Raw genomic sequence first — 13,347 nt, forward strand, 5'->3', positions numbered from 1 at the left:
TTCAACTAGCCCCGCCTCATATATCAGTTCCTAGTTGAAGTTCTCCTGCCGCAGCCCTGAATAAATATTGTATGAAACAGCTTTGTTTACACCTAAAATTTACCCAACTTTCTTTTTTATTCTGTATTTGTTTTATTTTAGTGCTGTAGACGAATGTTGAGAAGACAACTTGATAAAAACATAACTTTCCATCGGATGGTTGGCTCTATGATAGCACTGCACACAAGTAAGCTTTTATTTTTCTTAGGGATAGTTTCACAATATGGAAAGATTTAGCTCTGATGATGGACACAACAATAATTTACTTCACATAATGTAATATTTGCTAGCCTGCCTCTTTTAAGTAATTATGCCATTTGCTGTATTTTCTCTCTCTTTCTGTCTATCACTCCTTTTCTCTCTTACTCTCTCTCATTTACTCACTTTGCGATCATCATCTCTTTTGCTTTATCTTTTCCTGTTATTTGGCAATTAACACGTCATCTTTTTTAATTTTTTGAGTGTTGCGTAGAAGGACTGCAGAACATGGGTCACATTCTCTTGGTTGCTTAAACTTTATAGTCGAAGATTGATTAAAAATTTTATACTATCTCTTAAGTTTATATAAGCTTTTGAAGACATATGCCCATAAAGGGCGTAATGAAGTAAGTACTAACAATTATGTACATACATCCAATGTATAGGCCAACAGTGTGCTGTATGTTCAATGGTGCAGTTTTTAAGCCCTTCAGGGCTCAATACTGATAAACATACACTTATCTTTGCCGCAATACATTAGTGATAAATCAATTGATCTCATTTGCGATTTGAATCCTAATTGTGTTCTAACATTGCTACTGTATTATTCAAATCAATTGTTACGTTTTTGCAAGACTTCGATAAATAAATTCTATGAACTCACCCCTTTGAGTTCTTCATTTCGCGCGTATTGGATTCAGAGAAACAGAGCTTACATTTTACAATGTGGGTACAACCCCTCGAAAGCACCCGCCCGTGAGGGCACGGGCAAATGTGATCAGGAGTGTTGATATGTGTATGTATGTATATATATATTCACTTAAAAAACCATAGGTTTCAGGCCTTATATAGTTAGGAATTAGCATTTAAAAAACCTTGCAAATTCACTTAAAAAACCATAGGTTTCAGGCCTTATATAGTTAGGAATTAGCATTTAAAAAACCATTGAAATTGCTCCTATATAGTTAGTTGTACTAACTATATTTTGCGCACCCGCAAACCACTGCTGATGATGTCACATATTACATCATTCATGACATGGTCAGTGACATCACTGATGACATCAGTGATGACATCTCAAATGACGTGTCTAAAGGTCCCTATGGAAATTAACAAGGGGAAAACACGTTTTGGGACCCCCCTTTCGGCCCCCGCTTGACGAATCCCCCCGAAACTTTCAGCGAAGGAGCGGAGCTGGCCAAAATTCTGGAAAATTACACACAGATTCCTCAATCAGCGCCAAAGTTATTCCCAATTGAATGTTGAGCGCATATAGATATATAATTTGCTCAAATTCAATTTTCTCAACAACTACTGGAGGGATTTTCACCAAACATAGCAAAGGCACATCTGCATACCAGGCCCTACCATTTTGCCAAGTTTGGTATAATTCCATTCAGCCGTTCGGGCTGTAGCCGTGTCTAAAGGTCCCTATGGAAATTAACATTGGGAAAACACGTTTTGGGACCCCCCTTTTTTCTCAGCCCCCGCTTGACGAATCCCCCCGAAACTTTCAGGGGAGGAGTGGAGCGGAGCGAAGCAATTTTAAGGAAAATTACACGCAGATTCCTCAATCGGCGCCAAAGTTATTCCCAATAGAATGTTTGGGATTTCCTATGGTAACTAGGTCCTAACTATATATACCTTCTGGCGACCGCCAGTAGGAAATATATATATATATATTTCCCAAAGTGAAAAATACGCAGCACTCTCCTTGGTTAATATCAGCTCTTTATTCAGACAAAAGCTCTCCTCCTCCTACGCTTTTCGAACTTCTCGTTCTTGGTCACGGTAGTATACACAGTCCCTTGTCTATTTTCACTATTTATACTAGGTATCCACAGTTGCCCATTATGAAGCATTGTGGTACTAGTAGTCCACATTTTCAAATAACTTTATCAACATATTCTTAATTCATGCAGTATATATATAACGACATCCTGTCGGATTTGGAAGCTTCATTATGGGCCTATAATCAATCAATCAATCAATCAGGACACTTGTAAAGTGCACTACATACCCGTGAGGGTCTCAAGGCGCTGGGGAGGGGGGGGTTCGCTGCTACTGATCAAAGAGCCAGGTCTTGAGTAGTCTTCTGAAGGCCAGTAGGTCTTGGGTCTGCCGTAGGTTGGTGTGGAGGGTGTTCCAGGCCTTAACGGCGAAGTGGGAGAAGGATCTGTCTCCAGCTGTCGTTCTTCGGATGCGGGGGACAGCGGCGAGGTGAGGTCAGCAGAGCGGAGCTTGCAGGTGGGGGTATAGAAGCTGAGTCGTCCGTTGAGGTATGCTGGGCCAGTGTCGTGCAGGGCTTTGTGTGCGTGGGTGAGGAACTTGAAGGTTATCCTCTTGTTCACAGGGAGCCAGTGTAGGTCTCTAAGGTGGGGGGTGATGTGGCTGCGGCAGGGGATGTCGAGGATCAGACGTGCCGAGGCGTTTTGGATGTGTTGCAGCCGTATTAGGGGTTTGGCCGATGCTCCTGCGTAGAGGGCGTTGCCGTTGTCCAGCCTGCTGGTGATGAGGGCTTGGGTGACTGTTCTTCTTGTTTCAGTGGGGATCCATTTGAAGATCTTGCATAGCATTTGGAGGGTGTTGAAGCAGGAGGATGAGATGGCGTTGACCTGCTTGGTCATGGTGAGGGTGGAGTCGAGGATGACCCCCAGGTTGCGAGCGTGGTCAGTGGGAGTCACTGTTCCCAGTGTGGTCGGCCACCGGGAGTTGTCCCAGGCCGAAGGGGTGGGTCCAAGGATGAGGACCTCCATTTTGTCAGAGTTCAGCTTTAGTCGACTGATCCTCATCCAGTCGGCGACGGCCTTCATTCCTTCCTTGGAGGTTGGTTTTGGCTGTGTGAGGGTCTTTGGTGAGGGAGATGATCAGCTGGGTGTCGTTGGCGTAGTAGATGATGTTGAGGTCATGTTGACGGGCGACGTGGGCGAGAGGTGCCATGTAGATGTTGAACAGCATCGGGCTGAGGGACGAGCCCTGGGGTACGCCACAGATGATCTCGGTGGCATTGGAGCGGAAGAGGGGAGGTGGATGCTCTGGGTTCTGCCGGAAAGGAAGGAGGTGGTCCAGTCCAGGGCCCTACCTTGGATCCCGGCGTTGTGTAGGCGTGTGCGTAGGATGTGGTGGCAGACTGTGTCGAAGGCGGCTGATAGGTCGAAGGAGGATGAGGGCTGCTGTTTCTCCGTTGTCTAGCAGGGTCTTAATGTCATCCGTGGCGGCGATGAGAGCTGTTTCGGTGCTGTGGTTGCTGTAGAAACTGGACTGGGATGGGTCCAGGATGTTGTTGTCTTCGAGGTAACGGGTCAGCTGTCTGTTGACTATTTTCTCAGTGACCCTAGCTGGAAAAGGGAGCAGGGAAATGGACCGGAAGTTCTTAAGGTCTTTGGGGTCCGCCTTTGGTTTCTTGAGTAAGGCGTTGATCTCGGCGTGTTAACAGCTTTTCGGGAAGGTTGCTGTCTCGAAGGAGATGCTGATGGCCTTGCTGAGCTGGGGTGTGATGGATGCGCTGGCTTTGTTGAAGATGTGGTGGGGGCATGGGTCTAGCGGTGAGCTGGAGTGGATGGTCTTCATGATATCGCTGGTGTCCTTGTCGTTGATGATTGTCCAGGAGAGTAGCTGGTTGGTGCGTGTGGTGGTGGTGGGGGCGGTGGCCGTCTGGGCGGCCGTGGCGTTGAAGGTGTTGTGGATGTCGGTGATCTTGCGGTGGAAGAAGGTAGCCAGAGAGTCGCATAGGTCTTGTGACAGCGGGATGTCGTTGGCGTTGGAGCTGGGGTTGGAGAGTTCCTTCACGATGTTGAAGAGCTCCTTGCTATTGTGTGCATTGTTGTCTAGGCTGTCCTTGAATGAGGCCCTCTTGGTGGCTCTAATGAGTGGGTGATTTCTCACGGTGGCTTTCTTGTGGGCGGTGTAGCTGTCTGGTGATCGTTCGCGGAGCCAGTTCTTCTCTAGTTTTCGGCCTGTTCTTTTGGAGGTCTGCAGGTCTTCGGTAAAACAGGTGGCTTTCTTGCTGGTGTGGCTGTTGGATGGTGTCTTGAGCGCGGCAAGGATGTTGGCGCAGTCGTCGATCCATTGTCTGAGGTTGCGGGCAGCTGTGTCGGGGTCGGTGGTGTCGGCGGGTGGGTTCTGGGCGAGGGCGGAGGTGACTTTGCTCCAGCATCGTTGTGTCAGTGGTTGGGAGCGGTGGTGCTGGGTGTGCTTCCTGAAGGTGAAGTGGATGCAGTGGTGGTCAGTCCAGTGGGGTTCGGTGGTGTGGTTGAAGGAGACAAGGGGGCTTGCGGTGAACATGGGGTCGAGCGTGTGGCCGGCGGTGTGGGTGGGTGTTGTCACGAGCTGTCTGAGTCCGAGGTTGGCGAGGTTGTCAAGCAGGGTGGTGGAGTTGGTGTTGTTGTTGTTCTTGAGATGAAAGTTCAGGTCTCCTAGGAGGATGTAGTCCGTGGAGGCGAGGGCGTGCGTGCTGATGAAGGCTGTGATGGAGTCTCTGAACTGTGGTCGGGTCCGGGGGTCTGTAGATGAGGGTTCCTCTCAGGGTGGTGTTGGGATCGGTGTGGGTCTGGAAGTGCATGTGTTCAGCGGTGCTGAGGGTGTTGTCGGTGTTGGTCGATACTTTGATGGTGTTCCTGTGGACGATGGCGATTCCTCCTCCTGCTCCGTTGGTGCGGTCCCTGCACGTGATCTTGTATCTTTCCGGGATGACAATGGCGATGTCGGGTGCGGAGGCAGGGTTCAGCCAGGTCTCTGTGAGGAAGGTGACGTCAGGGGAGGTAGAGTCGAGGAGGTCCCAGAGCTCGACGGCGTGTTTGCGGGCGGAGCGGGTGTTGAGGAGGATGCATCTGAGGTAGTTGGGTTCCTTGGTGGGCGGTGTGGCTGGCCGTATGCTGGAGAAGTTGCAGTTCCGGCAGGTGAAAGGTCCTTGGGTGCGCTTCGGGTTGCCCGGTAGCAGGTGTGTTCTCGATCGGGGTTGAGTGCGTGGAGGGTACTGGTGTCGTAGTGCAGACGGGCCTCGTGATGTTTCCGGGGGCCAGGGGTTCTGGCGCTGGGTGCAGTCCAGGCACAGACGGTTTTGCCTTTGGCGCACCAGCGGCGCGACCGCATAGCGGACGGCATATGTTGGGCAGGGGGAGGGACGATTGGCTGAGAGGCGGGAGCGGGGCAGGACGCAGGATGGGAGGGGGTAGAAACGGCAGGAAAGTAGGCAAGGGAGAGAGAAGTTAAAAGTATGCAGGGAGTAACTTCAATTAAAAATTAAATTAAAGCAGCGGGCGGGAGTTGGCTGAGGGGAGTTTCGAACCCTGAGGCAGCGGGATGACTGGCGGTAGATAGAGCAGATCACCGCAGCGCTGTGGGGAGAGTGACGACCGTGGACCGAGGTCATGTATATACGAGAGGTCTCGCCATACTGTCATCTTGATTGCTAACCGTGCTCTATCTATAGTAGATATAACAAACTTATTTCCTCATTGGAGGCAGTGCTCATATCTCAACAATATTTCGATTTCAATTTTTAGCAGTTGTTCATGCGACCTATTCTGGACTTAGTGCCTGTTAATATTCTGTTACATTTTGGCCCAGCTCCCAATGACATCAATCCCTATTCGGATGTATTGCTGTGAACAAAACATTATGCATTAAAGAAAAAAAGAACTACTGGTACATTCATAAACAATAAATATCAGTCCTTATTAATATGGTGAACAAGGGAAACGGATTATCCAAGGAATACCGGGTGGAGCGTTGGCGTATACGGTCGGAGGACGCGGCAACGACCGGGGGTCTCCCATGTAAGAGCGCATAAGCCTTCTTGGATTAATCATTTGTATCTGTTGTGCTGCAGCAAGTGTGATCACTGCTCAAAGTCAACTATTGTGGAGAGTGGTATTGAATAAAGTCAAACTCTACCTTGCCAGCTCAAGACTGCATTCATAAGTAACTCTCGATCTCCTGGAATATAATTTAAGTCCTGTAACAAGGCTTTGGATGGCCTCTTTAGAAGAATATTAAATCACAAGACAAGTTGTTAGACGAAATATCAGACAGAAATTCCCATGGAGGCAAGAGCAGCTAAATGCAGTCAAACGGCGGAAACAATGTCCCAAAAAGGGCAAACAACTGTCAAGGATACCTCCGATGTGGAGAGAGTAGTGAGGCCCAATATTGCAGAGTTTGTTTATTTTGCAAGTATAGCTGCGCCAGATTCCATATTCTAACATTTCGGTATGCGTGTGTTTAAAGGAAAGTACCATCAAGGTAAAAAAACATCTGAGGACTTCCAGTTTTATTATTTAACTACGATCACAATGCACTGTGGGACTTGCAGTATGGAAAATCCAGTCACGTGATTTACTTTTTTTAAAGCGCGCCCCAGCACACCTGAGTGTCATCAATTCCTTCTGTGAGCAAGGCGACATGCCGAAACGTTAGAATAAGGAATCTGGTGTGGCTATACTTGCAAAATAAACGAACTCTGCAGTATTGGCCCTCACTACTCCTTGTGGGTTCACAGTGATTTCAGGATGGGCTGCTCCGTGCCCATTGCGTGAGGCCGTTCTGAAGGGTCTTGGGCTCCAGAGCAGGGAACTGTTTTTTGGGAAAAACAAAAACACACACACACACACAGACACACCCGCGCATGCACGCACACACACACATCGCTGTCTCCCGAGCCTCTTTGCAACAGTGATCTCACTGAGGGATAGTGAACCCTTATTTATACATGCAAACAGCGTGTAGACCTTCAATTTAATATGACGTTCTCAAAAACCGAAGACAGAACACACCGTGGTTCTGTTGCTTGTCTAAATGTGTTTATGTAGTCACAGAAACAACGTTACTCAATGGGTTTCAGAGCTCTGTGCTCCTTGATCACGAGTCATTGAAAATTCAACACTTTCCGGTTTTTAACACCCCGCATGACATGGTCAGCGACTGGCTGCCGCCCCCCCTCCCAACTTACCACACCAACTCCCGGACACATGAACATGAAACATGTTTATCTTTGGAAGGCGGGGGTCGCGGGACCCCCGGCCGTATTTATTAAGATATAAAATTAAAGAATTTTAATAGCATGATAAATACATTATACAAAAATCAGCAGGACATTAGATACAATATTGTCAACAAACTTGAGAGGCTAACCTTAACAGAGACTCTAATACAAGTTGTTCCTAACCGAAACTAACATCCTCAGCTAGATTTTTGTATACTACATTTCTGGCCATATGGCAAGGTCGCTAACCGGTGTCAGGTCTTATTAGCTGCGCCTCACCTAGGCATGTGCGCATGCGCAGCCGGGCCTAGTAATTACCCGGTCCACGCCGTGAATCCAATTACCAGCTGCGCCTCACCAAGAGATGTGCGCATGCGTAGCCGGGCCCGGTAATTACCCGGTCCACGCCGTGAACTCCATTTACCCACTAAAGGAGGGCCCTTACTCTGCGCCATCCGGTGACGTCATGAGTATGCGCGCGCGGGGTGGCTACCAGCCTAAGGAAAGCGTGACTACTCCAACCCGCGCCCCTTTGAACAGCAATTACCTTGCCCCTGAAGTTCTTATGAGGTGCCAAGGGCACCTCCCCTTGGGCGGGAACCTCCATGGGATGATGCCCGCCCCCTCAGACCTTAAAATAGCTGCTCACCGGTCATGACCTTACCGCATGCCCCAAACCTAATAAATACGACGACCTATGGAAGAAAAGAGCTAAAGGACAACTACTCTAACTAAATATCACATCAAAATCAACATATCGCTACAAAGGAGAGAAGGTCCTAACACAAACACCACCACACAGCATATTATAACATAATTCACTAAACGGGGAAAAAGGCCTAAAATACACTTACCAACAAAATACTTTAGTCACATAACGCACGTTAAACCAGGCCTTGTGCTAGTATTAACCCAGCAAAGTATATGTACATTGAACTAAACAGCTTCGACCGAGTAGTTCCAGGGATGGCGGGTGGGAAAACGAGAAGCCCCGAGCGCGGGGCACGACACACTGTGGGGGAGCGTCCAGAGAACAAGAGGGTCTCCTGGGCGCTCCCCGCTTCTTTATCCCCACGGGGCCAGGTGAGGGCGGCACGCCCCCACCCAGCCCCTCCTGCAGCCCGCCCCCCCCGACCCGGAAGCCCTAAAATGACATCCGGGTCAAAGGGGGCGCAAACCAATCGGTGGCGAGGCGCGCCCGGAAGGGCACGCCCCTCCACCGAGGAGCTCTGAGGAGGGGGACGGTCGCCGCGCCGCCATGCGGGCGGGGGGGCCAAGAGCCCCCCCTTTTCACATGGTCAGCGACTGGCTGCCGCCCCCCCTCCCAACTTACCACACCAACTCCCGGACACATGAACATGAAACATGTTTATCTTTGGAAGGCGGGGGTCGCGGGACCCCCGGCCGTATTTATTAAGATATAAAATTAAAGAATTTTAATAGCATGATAAATACATTATACAAAAATCAGCAGGACATTAGATACAATATTGTCAACAAACTTGAGAGGCTAACCTTAACAGAGACTCTAATACAAGTTGTTCCTAACCGAAACTAACATCCTCAGCTAGATTTTTGTATACTACATTTCTGGCCATATGGCAAGGTCGCTAACCGGTGTCAGGTCTTATTAGCTGCGCCTCACCTAGGCATGTGCGCATGCGCAGCCGGGCCTAGTAATTACCCGGTCCACGCCGTGAATCCAATTACCAGCTGCGCCTCACCAAGAGATGTGCGCATGCGTAGCCGGGCCCGGTAATTACCCGGTCCACGCCGTGAACTCCATTTACCCACTAAAGGAGGGCCCTTACTCTGCGCCATCCGGTGACGTCATGAGTATGCGCGCGCGGGGTGGCTACCAGCCTAAGGAAAGCGTGACTACTCCAACCCGCGCCCCTTTGAACAGCAATTACCTTGCCCCTGAAGTTCTTATGAGGTGCCAAGGGCACCTCCCCTTGGGCGGGAACCTCCATGGGATGATGCCCGCCCCCTCAGACCTTAAAATAGCTGCTCACCGGTCATGACCTTACCGCCACAGGCCAGCATTGTTAACCGACGATCTGGCCTCCCCCTATTCAGGAATTCACCCAGGAGTGTTTTTACCCAGCATAACCCTCCCACCAGGCCCAGAGATTATTAAACCAAATGACATCCCCTGACTCAGTTAAATGAACCCCAGCCTTCAGGAGAACCTTTCGCCCCAGATACACCCATGTGGAATTGTCTGCAACCGGGGGCTCGAAATAATTTGTCCAACTGAGTGTTGATCCTCTTTACCGAGTGATTCAAAGCCCTGACCGAGTCCCCCCCTCGCCACTGCCAACGAGGAATAAGTTGAGACCACACTACAATGCAACCCGGGCAAGTCTTGGCCACCCACCCTGCCGTGGAGACAATCTCTTCGCCAAAACATTCTCCCCTACATGGAGTATCACCACCGACGTGGTGGAGGGCTGTTGACTAACATTCCCTGGAAAAAACCCCTAAACTGGCTGAGGCACAGGCCCCCACTCCCAAAGAATGAGATAGCCAGCCCTTTACGCGCCGCCCTTTCCTGACGGTCTCCTGAAAGAAAAACATGCTCAGCACGTCTCACATAAGAGTGCCCCACAATCCAGACAACCTTTTCCATACTACTCCTGCCCTTGGGCCAACCATGGTAGTATACCCTTCGCACCCCACTTGGATGACAAATCCCACTTCCACCTTAGGGAATGGGTAGCACTTACACCTGCCAGCACTGCTTGAGCCCTTGGGTGTCCTCTTTCTCTTGATCAAACACCACCACACTTGATGTCGCTGCTTGCAGTCGCCATGCTGACGTACGCTTCCCTTTTGCCGTCCACCCGTCGCTGATGTTGCGGTGTGGAGCACCTCTCAGATATCCGCCATGGGCCCAGCCGTGAAAACAAAGATAGACAAACAGAAACAATTAGTGTTTCGGGCTTCGTGGCGAAAACTGCATTACACAAGCCTGTCTTACATTGCCCGTACAAGCCATGTCTTAGCCATGAGTAACGCCCCAATGTATTCCCAGGGACACATCCCGCTGCAATAGCAACAATTTTATTCAGCTATGGCCTGACCAGTGTTCCCTGCCATTACTGACCTCGGCGAGGTACAGCTCTGTCCTAGCCCCAGAGAGCATCCATTCCCCTGCTTAAACAGTTGCTCTAGTTCCTTATTAGGCAGAGGGTCAGGTCCCGGGGTCTGTGCATTGCGCATCAAGCCTAATTTGGAATGGCACTCGGATCCTATGTGCCTAGTCGGCCCCCCTCCCCCTTAGCTTGATACCCAGGGTAACTTCAGGGACCCTTCCCACTGCAAGTAACAACAACTTCATTCAGCCTTGGGTTAGCACATTGCTATACGTGCCGAGCTGTAAAATTGGCCCTACGCCCTTTATCAGTCTAGTCCTACCGTCCAATCTAACCTGACATGGTTCAAACCACCCCTGACATGTGTACCCTGCCATTACAAACCTCACAGAGGTATACTCTGTCCTAGCCTCAGGGAGCATCCATTGCCTTGCCTAAACTTTGGTTCCTTATTAGGCAGTGGGTCAGCTTCAAGGGCCTGTGCATTGCGCATAAAGCCCAAATTCGGAATGGCACTCAAAGTCCTATGTGCCTAGTCGGGACCTCCGGTCTGCCCGTGTTTTAATAGAACCACCATGGGAGGATGGGCTTTCTTAGAAGGCAGAACTGTTGGCTTTGCCAAGGCTTGTACCTCTCCCACTATGGTTGGCTTTGATACCTGCACAAGTGCCACCATTGTCTACGTGACTGTTTGTTCCTGCGTCTGTGTGTCTAGCCTATATTGCAGTATTATACCTCTAATTGTCCCGTGTTCTCTCTTGTAACCTGTAAACCTGTCACGTTTTACCCCTGTGCAATTTATGCTACCTCACGAGCTTTGTTTGCCCACAATCGTCCCTTTTCCTCATTGTAACATAAGATCTGCTTTTGTACTCAGTTCACGTGTAATGTTCTCCTCGTATATCAGATCTGTTCCTATTGTGCAGTGCTCTGATGCCTACGGGCAAGGTCGGCGTTATATAAAACGCGTAAATAACTAAAATTAACTAAATACTCTGTGTGAGCTGCAGCTCAACCTCCGGTTGGTACACTAGGAGCAATTTGTATGCACGTGTGTATCATGTAATCCTGCATTTGGTTACCTCACGCACATTGTATGTGCCCTGTGACTACAGCCTGCACACATAAATAAAAATCACAAACAACTTTTCATCTAAAATTGGTGGCATTCCCCCTTGGTAAAGCACTACTCTCAACGTGAGAACCTCCACCAATACTGCATGTTACCTGGACCAGGCCTGAGTACCTTCTAAATAACATAATCCACAGTGTCCTCAATGGTGAAAACGATTTCGAAGTTCTTCCTCATTTGACACTTTGTCTTGGGAGTGACTTTCTACATGTGCTCGCTATTTGTATCCTGGACCTAAGACAGAAAAATGCATCAGCCCGTGCTTTAACTAGAAAGGTTTGCCCAGGTCACGAGACCCCGGCTGCGTCATGTGGTTGCATCCTGTGCTTAGAGAGAAACTTGAGCTCTGCACAGGGTATTGTGTCAATTATTACAAAAAAGGGGGGTTAAGGGCGTGCACTCAGGCCACACCAAAAGTGTGTGTAAGCTTCCTCAGTGTAGCCCGGGGCCATCTGCATGACCACGTTGTTTCGATGTCACAGCATTAAACAAAGCCGATAGGTCGCTAGCATCTGCAGATGTTTGGGCTTTGGGAGCGTGAATTTGCTTTGGACATGTTTTTCTAAAACATAATACAAGAGATTTAAAGACGATCTTACATGAGTGCATGTGTGCTCATGAGCGGGGAGGCAATGCGTAATTTGTTTTGATAGACATGGCTCCGAAACCATTTAGAGGTTTCATCAAAACAAATGAAAAAATGTCATGACTGACCTTGCGTCTGCGTACATCCTCGTGCATGGGTGTTCATCTTGAAATGTTTTCAGATAAGTAAAACAAAACATTCCAGTACTGCCGCACAAGTATACGCATCCGCAAACCAGCCCATCTTGGGATGCTTTACAAGGGGTTGTGTCCAAGATGCTGGCCTCAACAATGACCCTGTACCAGTTCTTAATAAACGGCTATAGAGAACCCCCACAGGTTAGGCCAGCCGTCCCTGGGCCCAAAGGGGACTATTTACAGTGAGTAATACTTTTCTTTCGATAGTCCCCACAGCCACGTAGTATGGCCTACAAACTATCAATAGGCGGGTCATCCATGGGCAGGAAACCAATCCTTCCAGCGGGGCGATCTTCCATACACAGGCAGTCCCATGGCCCTTTCCAATTTCTACACAGATCAGACTGCGCCCGGAGGTCCCTGCACTATGGGGCCTTGACCCCTCATGTAGGCCTGCATTCTGAAATAATCGCTAGCATACCGCTGTCAACTGCGCATGCCTGTGATAGAGTGACATTAGCGCCGACAAACCTCATCACCCGAGTGCTCAGACAGGCCCCCCCTCCCTGCAACGTCAGAACATATGTTCAATTAAAGCCCCATCTGTCTCTATTGACGGAGTAATTGCTCCTCAAAAAAAAAAAAAAAAAATTAGGCGAGCCGAAGCCATAGCCTCTAGCGGCGTGTCCGACAGGCTGGCTGTGCGCCCGGGTCTACATAACTCATGTTTTGGCCATGGGCATTACTGCACATCCAACGGAAATGCGGATGGTGCTCATCCTTTTCCTTTCCCCTTGGATTTCGGGTTCCCGCTGTAACTAGGTGGGAAGAGGGTAAGGTCATTACTTCCCTATGCGCTGCAACTTATCATGAATCACAAAATTGCGGAAGACCAATGGGCCCCGGCTCCTGCAGCTCATCTCGAAGTACCTCACTTGCTAATGCAAATGTAACGCATTGAGCAAACAGACATTCTCCTTTCATCTATCCATAGAAATGCTGATCCGAAAAGCAATTTAGCAGATATACAGTGCGGGTAAGGTCATTGCTCCCCTATGCGATGCAAATTATCGTGAATCACAGATTGCGGAAGACCAATGGGCCCCGGCTCCTGCAGCTCATCTCGAAGTACCTCACTTGCTAATGCAAATGTAACGCATTGAGCAAACAGACAT

The 13,347-nt window shown here is 49.2% G+C and overlaps 1 protein-coding gene across 1 annotated transcript in view; it reads left to right on the forward strand.

Moving 5' to 3' along the window:
* The window catches only part of NOX3 (NADPH oxidase 3), a 478,144-nt gene that overhangs the window by 68,021 nt on the left and 396,776 nt on the right, over positions 1-13,347 (forward strand). The window contains exon 3 of the mRNA XM_086926861.1: positions 142-226. Within this exon, the coding sequence (XP_086782987.1) occupies positions 142-226 (85 nt within the window). The remainder of the gene's footprint in view (positions 1-141; positions 227-13,347) is intronic.

This window comes from Lissotriton vulgaris, chromosome 6 (genome assembly GCF_964263255.1).
Source record: "Lissotriton vulgaris chromosome 6, aLisVul1.2, whole genome shotgun sequence".
NCBI lineage: Eukaryota > Metazoa > Chordata > Amphibia > Caudata > Salamandridae > Lissotriton > Lissotriton vulgaris.